At 41.5% G+C, this 22,938-nt stretch overlaps 1 protein-coding gene across 6 annotated transcripts in view; it reads left to right on the forward strand.

The window, feature by feature from the left end:
* The window catches only part of DIP2C (disco interacting protein 2 homolog C), a 516,114-nt gene that overhangs the window by 362,203 nt on the left and 130,973 nt on the right, over positions 1-22,938 (forward strand). For all 6 annotated transcript variants that reach the window (XM_006111894.3, XM_006111897.3, XM_006111900.3 and 3 more), the window contains 2 exons: positions 8,023-8,114; positions 13,778-13,888. In XM_006111894.3, the coding sequence (XP_006111956.1) occupies positions 8,023-8,114; positions 13,778-13,888 (203 nt within the window). The remainder of the gene's footprint in view (positions 1-8,022; positions 8,115-13,777; positions 13,889-22,938) is intronic.

Genomic DNA, 22,938 nt, shown 5'->3' on the forward strand with positions numbered 1-22,938 from the left:
ATACTGTTCATAATAAGGAAACTGATTGATTGTGGTTTGTTTTGTCTCTAAATACTTTTCTCTGCTGCAAGATTTTCTTTTATAACCTTCTTTACATTCAACACAATTGTTTATGTACATTAAAATTGGGAAAGAAGGGAGAAAAGTCCAAAGGATTTATCTGTAAACCACATCAAGTAAGTGTAAGTTTGTCAGCTCATCTCTTTTATATGACATATAAGATTTTGTGATTTCACCCAAGGAATGTTTTGCTCAATCAGATGGGCTTGAGTATGAATTCACTCTGGCTTGTTACATTTCATTTGGGACAGGGGTGTTAGTAGAGCCCCCTGCATTTGGCAGGAATGTATTCTGAGATGAGAAAACATCTATTAAAAGCGTAGCTAAATTATGTTGCCACTGGAGCTAGGGTAGCTATTCCATTACTCAACCAAAAGTCCACCACTGAAAAAACTGCTGCTAGCAAATAGCCTCACACTGAAATAGATTTTTGTCACACCTTTATTTGCTGCAGCTAGAAAGTGAGAGGAAGTGTTTCTTTTTATCTTAACCAGGCTGTTCACGTATATGTTACCAGATCATGAGTTGACTCCAGAGCGGGGCCATCAAATCACACATTGAGAATATTTTGTAGTTTACATGTGCTTGAAGAACATGTTAAGAGAACTGGTTTCACACAGTGAAGACTTCTAGAATTTTAAAGTCTGGAAAAGTGCCAGGCCCAGATTCCAAGTTGATGAAGGAAGTGGCTAAAGAGAAAACTATTATTCATCTTCAGAAGACTGAAACTACTTTAGTAGTTGTTTAAAAACATGTTGGAGACAGTCAGTCACTGATGGATTGTAGAAGCTAATTTAAGAAAGCTGTTGGACCAGCATCTGTTAGTGAAAGAGACAAGTTTTTGAGCTACATGGAGTTTGTAATTTCTGTGGTGAGGAAACAAGATAATTATTTGAAAAAATGTTAGGGGATTAGCCACTTTAATGGGTGAATGTAAACAGAAAACCCTAACTTGGATAATGAAGACTGAGAGGACTCCTTAATAGGCATAACAGTTGGTGACTGGTGTAGGATTGATGTTAGAACTAAATGAGTTCTTTCAGTACTTAAAAGCAAAGTGTGAATGTAGGTCAAGGAGAGGATGAACAAAGAATGTGGGGGTTGTGGGCTGGGGAGGGAGAAGAGAAGACAGAAGAATACTGCCATAGTCACGCAAAAGCTCTGCATCTCCCATAGTGCTAAAAGTGATTGTATTTCACACACTGCATCAGGGATAACTTGATGAATTGGCAAAAAACCCAAGCAAAGAGTAATCCCCGGAGCACCTCTCCCATGTTACAGGAACTCAGTACATTCATGAAAAAAAGAAGTTCTAGAAACATTGATAGCAATTGAGAACATCACAGGTAACTGAACCTGCTCTTCCTGGATATTGAGTGTAGAGAACATTGGAGACCACAAAAGGTTATCAGTTCTGCCTTTGAAAAGAAAATCTACCACCCAACCTAAAACCTGTTAATAGGACTGTCAAGGCTGATTCCCCACTCTGGCACGATGAATGCAGGAGTACCCCAAAACCTTATCTTTCCAGGTTTTGGTATAAAACTTCTCCCCCAAAATTCTAAAAACCTAGATTTTGGGGATAAAAATCCTCTGCCACCACCCAAGTAATGGTAAGAGAACCAGGGAAGAGATCACTTGGGAAATCTCAGCCCTAAAGTAAAACCAGGACACAAACATTAACCAATACCAGGTTAATAAAAAAGAAAGAACTTTTATTATCAAAACAATACTCCTGTTTCAAGCATAACAACTAAATGGAAAAGTCACCAATTAATATACTCAAGGGGGGCTCCCATGGGCCAAAACTTAGTTACAAAGGAGAGGAAAACCCATTTCTAAATTCACAGACATCAGATTCCCATTCCCAAACCATAAAACAATAAAACCTAATGGATTTATCTAGACTTTGCCCTGCTTACAGATGGTGAAGAGTCTTTTCTTGGATAGGGACATGTTGTATGTCCCCCTCAGTATCTGGCAAGTCAACTGCTCAAAAACAAAGGAGGGAAAAATCAAAAATTCCTTTGTCTCGGTTAGAAATCCCTATCTGCATTTCTATTGGCTGACTGCTACCTGGCTAGGTACAGTTAACCTCTTAGTTCCCAGGCTGCTGCCCATTTCTCATGGTCATGACAAGGATCAAAGAAATTATTGCTTGAAGCCCTTATAACTGACCTGTTTTTTGCTAAAAAAGCTAAACAAGATCTGTTAAAAATTACTGGCAGTGGGTGTAGCTAAGCAAGTCCTGGGCTTTAGCTACAAGCATAGCCAGGTATCAATGAGGGCAAATCCTCAGCTATTGTAAATTATCATAGCTCCAAAAAAGCTAGTAGATCTGTGATACCAGAATTCTTGAAGAGGGGCCCAACAAACATGTGGACAAGGATAATCCAGTGGTGTGCATGGAAAGCTGTTAACAAAGTCCCTCACCAAAGGCTCTTAAGCAAAGTAAGCAGTCCTGCGATTAGAGGGAAGGTCTTCTCATTGATCAGTAACTGGTTAAAAGACAGCAAACAAAGGGTAGGAATAAATGGTCAGCGTTCAGAAAAAAGAGCGGTAAAGAGTGGTATCCCTTCAAGGTAGTACTGGGTCCAGTGATGTTCAACATGTTCATAAATGATATGAAAAAAGGGGTAAGTATAGAGGTGGGCAAAATTTGCAGACAATAGACTCCTGACAGGCAAGTCCAAAGCAGACTGTGAAGAATCAAAAAGGGATCTCACAAAATGGGGCAATTATGCCACAAAATGACAGCAAAATTCGGTGATGATAAAAGTGAAGTAACACACAATGGAAAACATAGTCACAAGTGTACATGCAAAATGAGGCTGTCTAAACTAGCTATTACCACTCAAGAAAGAGATTTTGGTATTACTGTGGATAGTTTTCCACAAACATCTGCTGAGTATACAGCAATAGCCAAAAAGCCTAACAGAGTGTTAGGAGCCTTAGGAAAAGCATTGACAGTAAGACAGAAAAGATCACAGTGCCTTTACATAAATCCATGATATGCCCACATTTTGAATACTGTGTGCCGTTCTATTTTCTTCATCTCAAAAAGATATATTATGATTGGAAAAGGTGCAGAGAAGGCAACAAAAATTATTATGGGTATTGAACAATTCCATATGAGGAGAGATTAAGAAAGACTGGGACAGTTGAATATGGAAAAGAGATGACTAAGGGGGATATGAGAGTTCTATAAAATCATTAATGATGTGGAGAAAGTGACTAGAAATGTGTTATTTATCTCTTCCCATAATACAAGAACTGAAGTCACCTACTGAAATTAATAGGCAGTAGGTTTAAAAAAACCAAAAGGAAGTTCTCCTTCACATAAGAGAGAGTCAACCTGTGGAAGTCCTTGCCAGGGAATGTGAAGACCAAAATTATAATGGGGTTAAAAAAGAATTAGATAAATTCACAGAGGACATAAGATTATCCAGAATGTAATCCCATGTTCTGGGTATCCGTTGCCTCTGATTACCAGAAGCTAGAAGTGGACAACAGAAGCAGATGACTCCATGTTAGCACCCGGCATTGGTCACTGTCGGAAGACAGGATATTGGGCTAGATAGGCCATTGGTCTGATGCAGTATGACCATTCTTCAGTTCTAGTTGAGGGTCTGTTCCATGGTATTTATCTTGCTTCATCATCCAACCTGCCACCTTTTTTGTTTTTCTGTGGATGTTGAGATTCCCAGAAGTCTGAAAGGTGAAAACAACAGTGCAACTTAGATAAAAGTGATGAGATATGCTTCAAGAATTCATCTTTTCATCTTTATTGAGGACTTTTGCTGTAAGACAGTCTGAAGTCTTGGTGTTCTCTATAGTCTTCAATCTTATGGACAGGATAAATAGCTCAGAAGGCTGAAGCAAAACCTGCTTCCATCTGCTACTAGTCAGAATATTGTGTCCTATCCTATGAGAAATTTATTTAACTGGGAATGCTGATCCACACTTGTATACTTTCCAGCTTGATGATTACTGCTCACTTTGCAACATATTTAATTTAGAAATGAAACTACACCACCTGAGAACTCAGACTGGTTTCCAGTTGAATACAGTTCAAGGTTTTCATCTTTCATGGAACTGTCCTACTTGAAAAATCATCTTCCCATTGATGACCATGTTATCTTTCAACAATTATATAGAACAACGTATTTGTCAACTAAGAATAGGCAGAATTTTTACAGGAGCTAAACCTATGCTATTGAACTTTCTCCCTTTAGAAAAACAGGACCATAGACATCACCACTTTCTGAACTCAATGTAAAATTAATTATCTTTGATTTTGTTTCCCTCAATTTTTGTGCAAATTTTATGCAATTTTTATGCATACACACACATAGCAGGGGTGGGGATTCTAAAGCCCAGGAGCTGGATGCGTCCTGGCTTACCTGGATCCACGAGGGTTGTTTTTTGCTTCTCACTTGTGTGTGGCCCCCAATTGATTTTTCTGTGAGTGAGCAGCCCCCCAACCCAAAAAAAGATTCCTCTCCCCTGTTTTATAGAGTTATTTGCCCTATAGCCTGGAAAAGGAGAGAGAAACCATTTCTGATTTTGAAGACTTGTGAGGTGCTCTGATACGGTGGCTAAGAGAGCAGAAAAAGCATGTAGAAAAGTGATGGGGAAAACACTAGTCTGTTGTGCAATGCTAAACATTAGCAAACATTAATGCTGCTAATTATTCAGCTGAGAACTTATTTTCGCAGAAGGTAAAGAGCTAATGAGACAACTGCTGAATTACTGAATGCTGTCCTTTAAGGCATAATATTAAATTGTGGAAATAGCTAATGTGTAATAAATGAAATGAATGTGTTCTTAGGATTTTATGATTTACAAACTTAATACAAAGTAGCTTCTTTAAAAAGTATGAAACAAAATACAGGACTATGTAGCACTTTAAAGACTAGCAAGATGGTTTATTAGATGATGAGCTTTCGTGGGCCAGACCCACTTCCTCAGATCAAATAGTGGAAGAAAATAGTCACAGCCATATATACCAAAGGATACAATTTAAAAAAATGAACAATTATGAAAAGGACAAATCACATTTCAGAACAGAAGGGGGATGCGGGTGGGGGGGGGGGGGAAGGAAGGTGAATGCCTGTGAGTTAATGATATTAGAGGTGGGGAAGGGTAGATGTCTGTGAGTTAATAGTATTAGAGGTGATAATTGGGTAATGGGTAAGATAGCTGGGGTCTTTGTTCAGCCCCCCCGCGGAGAGTGTCAAATTTTAGCATGAATGCCAGTTCAGAGGATTCCCTTTCAAGTGCAGATTTGAATGTCTTCTGAAGTAGGATGCAGGTGAGAAGGTCATTGAGACAGTGTCCTTTCTGGTTGAAATGGCAAGCAACTGTTTTTTCTTTGTGATCCTGTCTAATGTCTGTTTTGTGGGCATTGATTCTTTGGCGAAGTGTCTGAGACATTTGTCCAATGTACATAGCAGACGACACTTCGCCAAAGGGAATCTTCTGAACTGGCATTCATGCTAAAATTCGACACTGTCCGCGGGGGGCTGAACAAAGACCCCAGCTATCTTACCCATTACAAAGATAGCTTCCCCAATTATCACCTCTAATACTATTAACTCACAGACATCTACCCTTCCCCACCTCTAATATCATTAACTCACAGGCATTCACCTTCCTTCCTCCCTCCTCCCCCCGCATCCCCTTTCTGTTCTGAAATATGATTTGTCCTTTTCATATGTGTTCATTTTTTTTAATTGTATCCTTTGGTATATATGGCTGTGACAATTTTCTTCCACTATTTGATCTGAGGAAGTGGGTCTGGCCCACGAAAGCTCATAATCTAATAAACCATCTTGTTAGTCTTTAAAGTGCTACATAGTCCTGCATTTTGTTTCAGCTACACCAGACTAACACGGCTACATTTCTATCACTTTAAAAAGTATGGCATCGCTAAAACTTTCTTGAATGTCATTCAGCTCACTTACTTGAGATGCCTGAAGTAATTGTCCACTTTTAGAGGCGATATATAGGCTTGAGATATATACAGCCCTTCAGTATACAAAATTCAGAAGGAAATAGCTGTAAGGATTGTTTTCCATAAGTGTAAAGTGCATCTGCATGGGCATAAACACCAATTTAAGACTTGTGATGGAATTAATGCTTCAGGGACTGAGCCTGTCTGGTGCGGAGTCCCCTTAATTCTTATTAGCATCAAATAAGGGATTGAACTTATGAAGTGATTATCTGTCAAGTTAGAATGTGTTTTGTGTAAAGATGGTTCTTGCAGTTCTGAACTTTTTCCTTTCTCTTCTCAGCTTTCTGCATCTCCACTACTAGTTTCAGAAGGTTTATGACCACTTAAGCCTCTAATGTTGGGAACCTTTTAGAAATCAAACCTATTTTCCTCTTCATTTCTGTTAAAGTTTAATCATGATTGCTTGTCAAATATAATTTGTAAACAGTTATTGACCATTGTAAATAGCTCTGAGCTGGAAAATAGAGAAAATTTATAATATTGCAGGAGAAATTCTGTAGCTGCACAAGTATGCCTCGGAGCGATCGACAAAGGCTTTCCTTGTCGACCGCAGCATGTCTAGACTGCCCCGCTGTGCCGATCAGCTGATCGTTGGCACAGTGCGGTGGCCATTTTGATGTAAATGAAGTGGCGATTATTTAAATCGCGGCTTCATTTTGCTATGTCTTGTAAACTCATCTATATGGCTCCACCGACGGAGCCATGTAGTCTAGACATACCCTTACTGTGTACCTGCAGGGTCTAAATGGACCAATGAATGTGAAATATGCTGTGCTTTTTAGAAATTACATAGCTTTAGTTCACTATCTGAGACAAGCCCTAATATACCTGCTCAGTTCCTAGCCAGAACAGAAGTTAGAATTTTTAAAAAGCTGAAGATAATTTCTTCTTTAAATATTAATTTTATTTTGATGGTACCTAACGGCCATCTGGGAACAAGGCCCTATTGTGGTATCATTGTATAAACCACAGGTACTATAAAGTCCTTGTTTTGAAGAGCATACATAGCCTAATTAGATAAGTCAAAGGGTAAGGGAAAGGGATTCAATATGTAAACCATGAATTTTTTTTTAAAGTCACATTACTCCTGTAACGTTTTCAAAAATTCTTTGGTTAGAGTCTTGATTGTGAGGGATTAGTTAATGGAAAGGCACAGAGAGAGAGAAATGGGGAGTAGAAAGGGAAGGTGGCTGAGCACAAAAGGCAGGTGCAAATGGAGCTGAGATACTGGAAGAGAAGGTTGGAGCAACAGCTCAAGAGAGAGACTGTACAGAATAAAACCAGTAGAAAGCAGCCTGATGACATTCTCCATGTCCAGGTGTTCCAGCTGCTTCTGTGCCAGCTCGTGCTGGCAAGGGAGTTTTTTGGCCTGGCATTTTCCTAGAATTGTTCATTTGCATTCTCATTTCACGTGGTTGGGGTTGGGCTAGGTGCCATGTAGGTCTGTCTTTGTTGCACAGTGTAGAGGACCACCTCTTCATAGTTCTGCCAGAGCAGAAGTTCAGCTTTCTGTGTCTGCTGTCCATCATTGAATGATGATACCACTATCTGTCTCTGGATGACCTAAAGATAGTACAGTCACTCAACACAGTTAACTGCTGCAGGCAGTAGAATAGAACCCAGAGTTCAGGTCCTGGGAAGTATGGCAAAAGGAAATAAAGGGAAAAATCACTTATAATATAAAAAATAGCTTGAGATTTTAATTTTTGATTATAGTGCTTAATATGGTTGATAAATATTGGAATAAATATCTGGGTTTAAATGTATCCACAATATTCCCTTTGGGTTGACTAGGAGCCTCCTGAAAATCCCCAGTGGCAAGGCTGACCCGAAATGTTCCCACTATTTAGTCCTTTTGATCTAGAGGTGCATTTTTCCTTTATTACTTTACAGGTACATTTTAAAGCATAATTTTAAAGTTAATTTTACAAATTATTTGTTACTAGGCAAGCTTTGGACCAGAAGTATGAAGGTTGCTTACAATATACTGCATAAATTAGGCACAAAACAAGAACCAATGGTGCGACCTGGAGACAGGGTAAGTATTTCAATGGTTTATTAATAGACTTGAAATACAGTCTGACAAGATGAGATTGGGGATTTAGTGTGGCATAGTTAAGTGATAAAATTTAAATGTGGAGACAGTCTTGCTCTCTTTTTTTAATCTATGGAAGAAGGACTGACCATTTGCTTTGGTACGGAGTATTTACTTGAGTTTGTTGCAAAATCAGCAGTAAGCTTTCCCATGAAAAATATGTTTTATTTTTTGATAAAGGGAAAAATAAATCTGTTTAGCAAAGATTTCTGTGTATAAAGAGCATGGGGGATACTCAACTCTGTTGGTGAAGCTATTTAATATAATTACTTTGTGACTGGTGATACGGTGGAAGCAGAAGAGGCATTGCTTATGATGAGATGAAAATGAGTATCCTTTGGCAGAACTGGACTTATGCATTATTCTTAGGCTATTTTAAGCCAGAGCTTGCTTCCTGAGGCATCAGTCAGAGGTTTGAATGTGAGGCTGGGATCAGGCACTTCCAGGATATAATGCTGCCTCTGGGCATGGAATTGGGCAAGTCTTTTAACCTCTTCTGTCCCTCTATAACTGAGACGCTGCCACGGCTTATTCAATACTTACAAACGGCCCTACCCCCTCACCTCTACCTGCTTGACAAATTGTTGAGCTGGTTTGGATAGGAACTCAGTTGAATTCCCACTGTAGCTAAGCATGCTCAAGCTTTATATGAATGGTTAGCTAAGCTGATCTGTCCATGTCTGTTACACGATCCTCCAGTGTTGTCTTCAAAGTTGAGAAGAGAGCAGAGTGGGCTTTTATATTTTGACTCTGTGTCAAACATGGTTCCCATTTGTCTCTGTAAAATGAAGGTAGTAATACTAGCCATACTTTCTCACAGGGTTTTGAAGGCTAATCCTTCTATGAAGATGTAAAGTTTCAAAATCCTTTCCTTTCTGATGTACTAAATAAGTCATTGGATTCCTCCAAAAACCCTTTATCCATTAAAGCCTACCAGTACTGACCTCTGCGAATTTAACTACTGGTGGGTGTGTCTGCACAGCATCTAGACATCCTCAGGGCCTCATCCTCTTTTACTTTATATAAGAAATGTATATGTTGCACACTGTATGTTCCTCACGACAGGAACTGGTTAAGTTTGACCTTTGAAAAAGAGCACAGGTAAGATGCCCCAAAGAGAATTTTCATAAATCAAGCATTGCAACATATTTCCTAAGTTTCTTTTTGAAATAAAGCAAAGAAGCAAAGAATTAAACTCTTTTAAAACTGATATTTAAACAAAATCACTTAGCAAATACCAATCTACAATTTTTTTCTTTCCTTGATTTACAACAGAGTCTGAGCAATGGCAGGATGAACAAATTGTTTGTTCTCAGTAAATTTACTTGCACAAAGAATTCCGTGAAAGGAAGAACGTTCAGATACCCTATATCCATGTATCTTGTATTGACTACCCCTCTCTTTGTGGTAAATTACTGCACAAAGATTTAAGCTTTCTTAACCTTAAAAAGGACTTGTTGATGATTCAGAACTAAAGTTGAACTTGTACCAAAAGTCTTCCCTTCATTCGAATAAATTGAAGTTCTTATTCTCAAATAACTCTGTAAATTACAGTGAAGTTAAATATTTATGGCTGAGTGATGAAAACATATACTTTGCATTTTATAATATCTTGCCCAATATCTTTTGTAATTTAAGGTAACTACAATTTGAAGACATGAGACATGCCTGTGCTCCTCATGCTCTAAGCAGATATTCTCTCCAATTTCCCCACTAAAGCACCATAAAAGCTTTTTAGCTACTTTGAAAATAATAATTCAAATCATGTGACAGTAGATGAGTATTTTGTAGCACTAAATTAAATACAGGAGGACATTTGCAATCTTTTCTAAATGAAAGTGAAAATGTTTCCTTCTGGTCATTATATGAAATACTCTGAAATGCCTTTTCTCTTTCTTAAAATCTGACCTCATGTCACCCTTATCTAACAACTGAACAAAAATGAAGCATGAATCTATAAAATATCTACTCTCTCTCCACATTTCCCTCTTATTAGATATACTTTTGTATAATTTGTTTGCCTCCTTTTTCATTTTTACAAGTTGTTTAGTGTCTGGGATATGCAAAATCACTTAAATGCCCTAACTTCCTTAAGTGTCTTCAAAAATGCCAGCCAGAATCTAGTCTGACATATGTGCTAGCTGTCCCAGCTAACCTACTGACCTACTATCAGGAACTGGACACCACTTTACTGGAATAAAAAAAACACAAAATCCTAGATCTAAACTACTTTAAAAAAAAAGAGTTGCATCTGTCTTCTACGCCTTCATGAGCAGGCTGTCTCTTTGGATCATGAGTTCTTTAGGACAAGGTTTGTTTTATGAGGCTTAGGGTTGCCAGGTGTCCAGTATTTGTGAGCTCTGTCCGGTAAAAAAAATCAGAAAATACTGGATATGTGCAATGTCCGGTATTTTCTGATTTTTCTGGCTGCGCACTGGACTGAAGCCTGGCGTGGGCGGGGGGAGTGGCTGGGAGTCTCAGCTGGGAGGCGTGGCCGTGATTGCCGCCGTGAGCCCTCAGTTGGTTGAGTACGAGGAGGAGGGGAAGCCTCCTCCTTGCTCCTGCGTCGCCGGGAGCCTTCACAGGACAGGCAGCAAGTGCCCAGGTCAGTCCTACTCCCTGCCGGCCAATTTGCTCCCCCTCTCCCTGGCCAGCTGGTTCTCCCTCACTTCCCCTCCCAATCTCCCCCGGCCAGTGTCGCTGCACCTCTTCCCACCCCCGCCAGCTCTGCTTCCCACTGACCTGTTCCTCTTCCTGATCTCCCCGGCTAGTGCTGCTGCTCCCCCCTCCCCCTCCCGCCAGCTCTGCTTCCTGCCCCCCCTTCTTCCCGTCCACCCTCGCGGCCCCCGATGCCCCCTCCAGCTGTGCTTCCCCCCCCGCTTACTCCCGGCCAGCCCCACACCCTCCCGCCTGGTCCTCCCTCCCCCGATATCCCACGGCCAGCCCCATTCCGCGTGGTCCCCCCCCACCAGCCCTGCTTCCCATTGCCCCCCCCATCACCCACGGTCAGCCCCGTTGCGCTCCGCCCGTTAGCTGTTTCCAGCCCTTCCCCTCCCCCCTTCCTGGCCAGCACCACTCCCTTCCTGGACGGTCCTCCCCGACGGTCCTCCCCCCGCCCATGAAGCATGTCAGGGTTTTTGTTTTTTCTTTAAATGACTACCCGGTAACCCCTATCAGTGATCCAGGTTCTTGGAGTCTTTTTTTTTCCCCCCCTGCTCAACAACTTTGGTGTCCCCCCCTCCTCTTTTTTTTTCCTTCAACAAAATTTTTACCTGGTGTTTTTTTTGGGGGGGAGGGAGGGTGTTCAGTATTTTTGTTTCAGCCATCTGGCAACCCTATTCTCCATAGGGCAGCTGGGTTTTGGTCTCCCAGACGGGACGAGCAGCTCTGCTCTATAGGAAGGCCGCAAAGTAGAGCTGCTAGTCCTCCAGATCACAAAGAGCCAGTTGAGGAGGTTCAGGCACTTGATAAGGGAGCTTGTTGGGACATTTCCTTTGAAACCCTACCAAGCAAGTCCCACTGAGAGGAAGCTCGGAGGCTGGCTCAGGACATAGTAGAGGGATTAAATCCCCTGGTTGGTCTGGAATGCTGGGGAATCCCCAGAAGGACTTGGCACATATTGTAGAAAAAAAGAAGGCCTGACCCTCCCCAGTCTCTCTACTTTTTAGCCACCCTCAGCAGGAAAATTGGTGAAAAAGAAGAAGAATATGTAAGCTTTGTGCCAATTCTTTTTTTCAAAACAGAAGAGCAAAGGATCTATATCAAGTAATTCCCCCCTCCCACCACAAAGATGAAAGACCTTCTATATCCCCCTGCAGATATTACTTCAATGTTCATCTTACATTGAATAAGAACTTCAAAATGAAATTGATTAGTCTGCTTGTTAGTTGTTTAAGATTGAAAAATTAAAATATGGGGAAGAATGTAAATAATGAAGTAAATTAATTGAAAAATATTTTATCCAAATAAAGTAAAAAAAGCTGATGTTTCTAATATTTAAGAAACAAGTACCGTTAACCTAAGAATTACTTTCTCTTTTAGTATAAAGTAGTTTCAAAACAAATCTAAACTCTTCTGTTTATATTTTGTGCACATGTAAGTAAATATGAAATTTCTCAGTGTATCTATAATCTTAACGTGAATTGTTTTAGATGCCCTGTATTTGTTTTTTAAAAGTCACCCATTAGCCTGGCATAAAAATAAACAAGTCACATGTTAGATAAGGTTCTCTGAACTTATTTATAAGCTTGAGTTCTTCTCTACTGTGCCTGAAGGGTCTCTGCTACTTGCAGTCCTGGAACATCAGTCTCTTAGAAACCATAAAAAAAAACTTCTCATGACATTTTAAATATGTTTAGAGGAGTAGTTGCTTTATAAGTGAAAAAGTAGAAGTCCTTAGTATGAAAGACTATATCATAAGGCTGGCAGATACCAGAGCTGCTAAACTTAGGTTTCATTAAAACGTGTCATTACAACATCTTAAAATGAACCAGTTAATTACCATAGGAACCAAGTTCAAGATTCTTCACAGAAGCTATATGTGAATGATACTTTACCCGGCTAAGATGGGATGTGATATAGTTACCAACAGTACTGCACAATTGTTTAGGACAGGAAAGTGAAGAAAAACACATCTGACTGAATGGAAATACAATATAGGCAGACTCTCTAATTATTTAAGCTACATGTTAACCAGTAGGCTGTGTTAATGTCCCTACTCTTGCCAAAAAGAGCAGTGTGATCTATAATAAGTTATTAGCTTCTCTATTTGACAGTTTATTCTCTCTCTCCTCTTGGTGGGGATAAAAAGATAGTGTCTGCTGTTCAGTGTTCATAGCAACATGCTGGAAAACTTTGTATTTCTCTGAAAAAAGAGGGGAGCAGTGGCGCATATAGGTGATTCCACATGACACCTGATCTTTCTTTGGTGTTCTTTTGTTTCAGTAAGCCATGGCCCTAAACTTGCTTAGTTTGAAGATTGAGTAGAGTGGGAACTTCAGGATGCCATCTTCACTGTAGCACTTACTGTTCCTGCATTGGAATGATAGAGCATAGGCAAAACTTCCTCATCAAATTGTAGGAGACTTTAATTGTTGCATGCGGACAAAACATAAGGCAGGAAATAGTTGGCACAATATGTTCAGTGGTACAGCATTGTGCAATGGTACAATGTGTTGAATTACTCCTAGATGAATATTTTAAGTAACCTAATTTAATTTTTTTAAGATGTAAAACTTTCTATCTAAAACTACTACTACAAAGTTGAACCTCAGCCTAGTCATTGGTAAACCAAAGGTCAGATGAAACTTGCTAGCAATTAAAAATGCAGTGTGTAAGTAAGTAGCAGTGCATATGTGGAGATGCTCACAAAAAGGAAAATATATATACAACAGAGAGAAAACTCATTCTTACTTGTCATTCAGCTCTTAAATGTTCATTTGTTGAACCTGTATATAAAGGGAAAATAGTTCTAGGCAGAACTCAGTAAAGTGAATTGTATCAGAGCTGTTTTTAAATGTAAATAGCTTTTCAAAAGGAGTGTGGAAGCTATTTTTAATGTACACTGAAATCTGTAATAAATTTTAGCATGTGTTTCTCTGTTTCAGGTAGCACTTGTATTTCCAAACAATGATCCTGCTGCTTTTATGGTGGCATTTTATGGCTGCCTACTGGCAGAAGTTGTCCCTGTCCCTATTGAAGTGCCACTTACAAGAAAGGTAAGGAGCTAAATTTCTCCTTCACTGTACATTTTAAAAGTTTTATGCCAGAATTGAATCACAACAGAGCACAGATTTGTTTAATTTTTCTTAATGGTGAGCTTTTCTGTGTCTAATTACCGAAAGGATAATACTGCACTAAAGGTTATATATAACTTCTCCGTTTTAGTAAAAAAACCCACAAGCTACCGTGTGTAGTTACTTCTAATTGCAAAAAGATATACGCTTGTCTACACTAAGAAAAATTTGCAAAAAGTTAGTGTCACAAGGTGGCTGTTTTCTGCGGATCGACTGAGTCCAATTCCCCTGGACTGGAGCTGGTGAGCCTCACCAAGCTAAGTAAAGAGGGCTAGGCTACATCTGGGTCTGTAAAGGGCTGCTAGCAGGCAGCTGGGAAGAAGAAAGACTGTGAGATGTGAGAGGCTGATCCATGGGAAGCCAAGCTGGAGTGGAGCTAACTCCGATGGTGGCTTCCTGGAGCCAGGGGGCCAAAGGCTCAAGGAAGCAACCCTGCAGCTGCAGATGTAAGAGGGGAGGAGAGCTGGCACAGGGTAGGAAACTCCAAGCTGTTGGAGCACCAAAAACCCTGGGAGGGATGGCCCTGAATACTGGCACAGGGTATTAAAGTTTGTGCGTTGTTAATTTTTGTTATAAAAATAAACCTTTTTGACAGCTACTGAGTCTGCAAGCCCTCCCATGTTTGCCATGATTTCTTTAGGCACTCTTTTAACTAACCAAGTTTTAATGCAGGTCTGATCGGCACAGTACTTAGTGTCAGTGTCAGCCATTGTCTTACCCTGGTAAGTCTTCCCCGTGTTGATGGAATTGAACCAGTCTCAACGATTGCACTGCATTTCACTTGTGTAGACCAAGCCCTAAAGCATTTGTTCGTGATCGACTCTCAGTGCTGCTAATACTGAAAATTTATCATCCAGTCTTGGTTCCATTTAATTGGCTGTTGGGTTCCTAGTTCACCGGCATTACAATCTTAGCAAAAAGGCCTATAACAGAATGGACACAGAGACTGATCTGTCCTTTCCCTGTTTGAGATGGTACCAACATATTGGGAACTCAAAGCACCATTGGTGGATAGAGTAGGAAAACTTATGCCAGGACTGTTTACGCTGTATCTTCGCTGAAGACCTCTGTCATCCGGGCTATTCTTATGGAAGGGTTTACCAGTTCCTTTAAACAACAAAGCAGGCAATACTAAGTAGATCTTTCAAAAGAGGGAATGTAATTTCCATCAACATAATAAAATGTTCTAGATAATCTTTTCTCCTACAGCTTTAATGATAGGCAGGGCTGGTAGGACCACCTTTTAAAGTTCCCTGCTTTTCCCATTATAAGACACAGTTTTCAATTGCTTATGAATTTTTCCAGATTTTAACTGTTTTGTTTAAAAATTTCCAGGCAAGGTGACAAGTTTTTCAGGCTAAATTAGTTTTGAAAACTTCAGCCAAAACTATCCATCTACTACTGCGAATAAGAAAAATAAATCTTGAAACTTTTATTTGCACTGCTGTAGTCCCTCTATGCTTGGGGCAGAGATTTGAAATTTGGTGGACAGTTGGGCGGGGGGGGGAGAGGAGGAGTAGTGGGAAGTCACCTTTGTTAGGCTTGTACCTTTTTTACATTCCCTAAAAAAATCTGCCCAAATTCATCCAAATTCTGTATTGACTTGGGGGGGGGGGAGGGGGAGCAGAGTTCACACCTCTTCAGGTGAGACTTGCTACAATCGCTGAAGATTTTATCTGGCTGAGTATATTCCACCCTGTCACAATTCCTGATGCCACCCGGATGGTAGTTGCACCCTTCCTACAAAGAGACTGAATATGATGCAGTAAGAGTTATGGGGCCCCAACAGCATTTGTCCCATTGTGGCTGTTCCTAACTTCTCAGGATAGAAGCAGGCTTTGAAGCCAGTATCTCCTGTGCACTCAGTTACCTCTTCCTCTGCCCCCCTTTCACTCAGCACGGAGAAGAAAACCATCTAATATGAATGCAGAGGGGACAAAACATAGAGGGGGAGGAGGGAAAAATCATATTGTGACAAAGAGTCTGTTAAAATTGTTGCTGGCAGGTGGGGAGAGAAATTATGACTGAGAGATGGATAGGGGGAAATGGGTATCGTGTGTGTGAGATTGGGCCTAGAACAGCAAGCCTGGGAGAGAGTAGAACTGACTGGCAAGGAGAATGCGATGAGGATTTTAAGGAATCAAGACTAGTATGAAGAGCAAGGGGTGAAAAAAAGATTAGACAGGGACAAGTAAGAGGATGGGTCAGAAGTAGGATGGGCCATATTTGGGGTCGGAAAGGAATTTTCCTCCAGGGTAGATTGGCTGAGGCCCTAGAGGTTTTTCACTTTCCTCCATAGCATGGGGCATGGATCACTTGCTGGAGGATTCTCTGCATCTTGGGGTCTTTAAACCATCATTTGAGGACTTCAATATCTGAGATATAGGTGAGAGGATTATTTCAGGAACGGGTGGGTGAGATTCTGTGGCTTGCATTGTGCAGGGGGTCAGACTAGATGATCATAATGGTCCCTTCTGACCTTAAAGTCTATGAGTCTGAGTCAGATGCAAGAGAAATGGACAGAAGAGTCTGCGCCCACTACAGCATACTTCCTACATAAGTGGACCTCAAGATTAGTGATTAAAGGTCTAGAGAACATGAGTTATGAGGGAAGACTGAAAAAAATGGGCTTGTTTAGTTTGGAAAGGAGAAGACTGAGAGGGGACATGATAACCATTTTCAAGTATTTAAAAGAGTGTCACAAGGACACTGAAAAGTAATAGGTGTAACAGCATTGCGCAAGAAGGGGCAGTGTAGACGCTCCTCCTTGCGCAAGATCCTCTTCTGAAAAAAATGGTGGCTCATTAGGTATGCAAATGAGGCTCAGCGATATTCCACGCTTAGCCTCATTTGCATATTACTCACGCAAGAAACTGTGAGTGTAGACATAGCCATAAAGTGCTAAAGTTGTCTGAAAAATCAAGTCCTCGGCTTCTCATATTGGACTCCCAAAATTAGTGGGTACTTTTGACTCTAATATTTCTATGCCTTAATTCCCCATCTGTAAAATGGGTGTAATAATATTGCCTAATAATGCAGATGTTTTGTGAAGCACACAGATGCTAGTGTAATGTACAAAAAGCCCAGGAGGTACTTTTGTCTTTAGATCAGGGTTTCAATAAAGTGAAGTAAACTGGGGATAGGGCCACACATTGAATAAAGGATAAAACAAAATGTTGGATTAAAATCTCCAGCTAAGCACTGCCTAGCCTGTGCACTGAATGTGACAGGATCCTATGAGAGAGAATATATGAACATGCAAATAAAGTGTGTATTGTAATGTGTATACATAAGGGGGACAAATTAAGATTTCACAGGCAATCTTAATTCTGACATTTCCTTAATTCTGAGTGCTTGACTTTGCAACCAAAATATTGTTGTTGTTTTTAAGTGTGTGTGTGTGAGAGAGAGAGAGAGAAAGAGAGAGAGAGAGAGAATATATTTAGACAAGGAAGGGTCTTATGGCTGCTTCACCATTTTTACATTGTGACTTAAGGAAAGATTACTTGGTCCTCATTCTGACTGACTTATTTTCACAAACCAATTTGTGAATCACTTTATTTGTAAAACTGTACTTGTGAGAAAAGGATTAGGGACATGAAGTTCAGAAAATATATTTGTATCATGTCTTCTGTGGAAATACAACAGATGGATTGGCATTGGTTTAATACAGAAGAGGAACCTTTTAGGATTACATTAAGATGTGTGACAAAATATATAGTTTGGTGCATTGTTCAGCCTTTTTTAATATATGAAATGGAGATTTTATGTGAGCTAATATAAACAAGAAAACTAGATTATTTAAATTGTAAAAGCCTTTAGCAAATTCCCATAATAAAATTTACTTTCATGGAAGAGGAAGAAACATCTGATCAACACAACTTCCAGTGGGGAAAAGTCCTGTTGTGTTGCTCACCGTATTTTACTTGACCAGTGACATGGAAAAGTGTTAATAATAAAACATAAATCTACTGAACTGGATTTACTTTAAGATGTCTGCTTCCACATTCTTTTCTATAGACTGTAAAATCTGTCCATCCAAGTAAATACACCATGTCAAAATAATTCCTTACCTCAGTTTGGCTAAGTGTCATATGTGTATTTGTATGTGTTAAGAAATATTGAATTACTACAACAATAAATGAGAGTGGAATACAATTTAAAAAAAATAGACTGGATGATCTCTATCTGCTAACTGATAACTGCACATTTTGAGAGCATGTACAACTGCAGATATTTCTACCTTCATTTATGTAGTGCAAGAACTAGGGTGGAAGCAATGAGATAAAAATCATTCTTTGTGAACAGTCCCAGAAGGAATGTCTCTACTTGGTCAAACAGTAGTGGCTTTGCTTCTGGCACCAACTGAAGGATGTGTCGTATATGTGTCATCTTACAATAACCTCGGCTGTTCTTTTATGCTTCCCCATTATTTGATCTCTTCTGTGCATGCTTCAGTTAACATGGACAGCGTGCATTTTGTAGTGTACACTCTACATGTTTGAAGGAACATGTGAACCAACTCAAAACAGCAGCTACGCTGCAAGTGAACACTGGGCCAGTAAGATGGGTCTGGCAGCTGTGTCAGTCTACACACAATACTGTACAGCATGTATGTAGTAATTTAGTATTTATGGCTTTGTGTGGCAACAAGTTTGTTCTTGCTGAGAATTTCCTGCTCTTCACAGCACGATTACTGTTGTATAATAAACTTTGCCAGAAATTCTTCTGTGGTTAAGTATTGGGCAAATACCCATCCCTTCTGACAGTCCTCTTTCTGCTAGATAGAACATCAATACTCTGAATCAAAGATCCCAAAAGTCCTGTTGGGTTCAAGAAAGTGGGTATGTGCATGCCTGCCCATGGCTAAAGACATAGTTGGAGGATAAGGGACCTGAGCTCAAAAGAGCTCCAAATCAGGGTCTGATATTGGGCTCAGGTAGGTGAAAGAAGCTGCAGAATGCATTAGTGTTGACTTGGAGGCACAGAATTAATTAGCATTTATGCTTCTTTGGGAGGAGAGAGCTGGAAGCTTCCATGTCATCAGAAGCAATGCAAATTTATGTATTTTTATGCACAATTAAAGTCTACTGGGTTTTTGTCTCAAGATGTTGGCAGGTATGTACATTGCCTACAGATGTTTTCTGGTACTTGGCACATTTATCAACGTAACTGGTACTAAGTGCAAGTGAGAGGAATCATGACTCATTTCATCTTGAGGACAGCATGCAGACTTTTTCAGGAACTAAGAAAACTGTAGGGGCAGGCTTACTTGTGAGGTTTATAAATTCTCCTCCAGACTGAAGAGTGTATTGAGACAATTTCATTGCCTCTAAAATTACCTTTTCTATGACTACTCTTGATGGGCTATTAATCTCTGGAGCTCACAAAAAGTGCTTCTGAAGAACAGTTTTTGCTTTTGGAATGTGTGCTGTATCGTATATATTATTCTGGAAAAAAGTTCAGATATTTTCTTTAAGTGCCTTTAGCATTAAACTTTCCCAAGTTACGGTCACAGGAAAGTGTTTTTGACTAAGAATAAACATGTATCATCTATTTATTCAACTATGTGCACCTGGGTATATAAGGTATATTGCCCAAAGTGAGAGGGCCATTTAAGATTTATAGGAGGGCTTTTTTCCCCCCTATATTTGCAGCATACTATCAGTGCAAGCCACGACTATGTCGTGAGGACAAATTTCACAGAATAAGATTAAAGCGGTTTCCCCCTCCACATTTGGGGCATCAGAAAGTGGAGAAGACCCCAATCTTATGTCGTCTTTTAAAGGAGTAACCCCCATCCTGTTAATTGACAGATCAGAAAGAAGTTGAAAATCCAAAAATATTAAATTACATACACTGCTCTTAGGAGGTGAGGTGTGTAGCAACCAGTACTTTGAAAGTCCAAAATCCTTAGCCATGTCACAGCGAAGTTTTCTACCTTTTGTGAACAAAACAAACCAACCCCAGACAAATTCGGAGTAGGAAAATATTTCTGTCTACACACACATACCTATTTACCAATGCTTGAAAAATTATAAATAGGGCTATTTGGAGATAGACACACCTTTCTGAAGAACAGAATGGCTAACACAAGTAATTCAAACAAGAACAAAACAAAAACGGTGTTTGGTCTCACTGCCCTCAGCACTCATGGGACCTGCCCCTCTGCACCAGCCCTTCTCTCCTCCCTGTGCCCACTCCTCCAGTAGCCCCACTCTGATCATGTGAGCTACCCCTTCTCATCCCCTTTCCTAATACTTCCCACTACACACCTGCCCTGCCTCTCTCCTCTGTTTCTGGTCCCTCCCCTTCATGTGTCTGCCCTTCTGCTTCACCCCCGCAGAAATCCCCTGGCACCTGTACCTTCCCCCTGCTCCTTCCCTCACTGCCCCTTCCCCCCTTGTCCTCTTTTTTCCCTGATGCCCACCCCCTCACCACTCTCTGCCCCAGTTTCCTTCAGGGCCCTCTGTGCCTTCACGCATGACTTGCTCCATCCCCACCTTTCTTATGCCCACCCCTCCTTTCAACCTTTCTCCCAGCACCTCCCCCGCCCCCTCTTGCCCCCAATGCCCTTCTCCTCTTCCAGCATCACACTGTCCCCTCCAGCCTCCCGCCCCCACTGACCTCCCTCCCTCCTGCATTTTTGCTCATTGTCTCCATTTGGCCCCCTGGCATTTGTCTCTCTTCCACCCTGTCCCTTGGTGCCTTCTCCTTTCTTCTCCTGCCCTGCCCCCCACCCCTCAGCACAAGGCCCTTCCTCTCCTTCTGCCTTCCAGTTTGCGGGGCTGGAGTCTGTGGTCAGGTCCCAGAAGTCCCCTCAGCCCCAGCCCCAGGTGCTTCTGGGGCTGGGCCGCCCGCGGTGCTAATTTTACTGCAGTCCCCGCAACAGCTTTAGCTCTTATTAGCAGGAGCACGGTGGGGAGGGGGAAGCCCCCGCCCCCATAGACCCAGGCTGTGGAGTGCGGCTGTGTAAGGGGGTCCATGCACGGCCACTCCCCCAGCGGAGTGGGAAGATGCGGAGGGAGAAAGGGCCATGCACAGAGCGCACTGGCAGAGCCCAAGTGCTCCCCGCTCTGCAGCGCTCCAGCCGGGCTCTGAGCGGTCTCTTCCGGGACTCCAGCGGCAGCTCCCAGGAGCGGCTCACTGGCTTCAACCAGCACCCCTCCCCCTCCAGCAGCAATGGCGGCCGCCTGTGGGTGGAGGAGGCCAGGCTGGAGGCTGCGCATGGCGGAGGCAGTCCCACAGCTGAAGGGAAGGACCATGGGGGGCGGGAAGGAGGCATGCCGGACAGCGGCGTGTGCTCCAGGGGAGCTTGGTGCTCCGGACACTGCGCACTACCGGCAGCAGCCCTGGGTGCCCACACAAAGCAGCAAGGGGAGCCGCTTACGTGCTGGGTGGAGACAGGGCGTTGCTGCTGCACTGCACTAGCGCTGGGTGTCTGTGAGGGTGTCCCGAAGAGGGGGGAAATGGCGGTGCTGGATCCCAACGGATTTTCTGGGACATTTGCCACCTTTATTGGGACACCAGGACAGAACCCTTAAATCTGGGACTGTCCCTGGAAAAAAAGGGATGTATGGTCACCGTAGGCATATGACCTCTCTTATCCTCCAGACCAGCATAAAACTCCCAACAGGAGGGGAAGGACAGGATTGTAAGGACATTTAATGGAGGCATTTAATAGGAAGTGTGGTAGACTGAGCTGGGATGCTCAATTTTCTTCCACAAGAAAATTTCTTCCCACAATTCACTTCTCCCGACAGTTATTCCAGAAGTGCCCAGTTCCCTTCTGTGTCAGTATACCATCACCCTGATTGTAATAGCAGGACTGGGGGAGACAGGAGCCTGTCGTTGCTCCAGGGGTATCACGATGGGAAAGCTGGTGAGTGTCAGTAAAATCATTTTACATGGAGCTGCTCAAACTTGATAGCTATGGCCATGGCGACTGGGGAGGGCGACATGCCTTGAGAGTGCTATTGGGACGGTGTTTCTAAATGTAACCATGTCCATTTGGCACCTCTAAAGCTTTAGAGCTTCACAACATTCTTCATTCAAAATAGTTGAAGGAGCGCTACATTCTGGAGAGTCTCAGATTTTGTAAAAGTGTAGAGGTAAGATTGCTGGGGAAATAGACTAAGCTGTATTTTTTGGAAACTCAGGGGTCATGCTGTGGTTGCATTCTATGATCTGCACTCCATGATCTGTATTGGATTCCAGTTGGTTTCTGGGTGAAATTCAATGTGTTAATTTTTCTCTGTAACACTCTAAAAGACTTTTGACCTGGCTGCTTGAGAAACTACCTCTTTCCTAGTGCCAGTGGTGTCGTGTGTATTTAAGAGTTCTTTCCCTTCTCAATCCTACTTCCACACTTTCACTTGCTTCACCTAAATGCCTCACCTAAATGTCCTTCACCAAGGAGGATGTGGTATGTATGTGTAGTAATGATCATGGGTAAGCAATATATTGGCTTTTCTCATGGAAAAAGGTGGTACCTTGGTGGCTAGAAGTTAAATAATTATGAAGCAAACCTTCAGTGTCAGTGAACATAGTCCAGTACTCCTGCATTACTATTGCAACAGGCTAGTATGGATACAACATTCTCAATTAAAGAAATAACATCATAGAACAGAATGTGTCAAAATTTTGTAATACCTATTGTTTATCCAGTAGACTTGTTAGGAAATAAGTTACTGTCAGTTATATTAATATCGAACACGTATGTAGATTTTATTAAATGAAATATACATGAGTCTCTGCTTGCTTGTGAAATCTTATAAATTATTATTGCTCCAGCACCCTCTTTGCCTTTGTGTCAAGTCCTTACTCTGTAAACTCAGCATCCAGCTAGTATCCATCTCTTGGTCTCTTGACCCCCTGCTGGCAGTACTGCTTCATCCAGGGTGCTGGCAATTCTCTAAGCCCTCCAGAGACACAGTCCTGCTTCCCTGGGCTCCCAGCAGAGAGCTGCCTTC

Source organism: Pelodiscus sinensis, chromosome 2 (assembly GCF_049634645.1).
Source record: "Pelodiscus sinensis isolate JC-2024 chromosome 2, ASM4963464v1, whole genome shotgun sequence".
Lineage (NCBI taxonomy): Eukaryota > Metazoa > Chordata > Testudines > Trionychidae > Pelodiscus > Pelodiscus sinensis.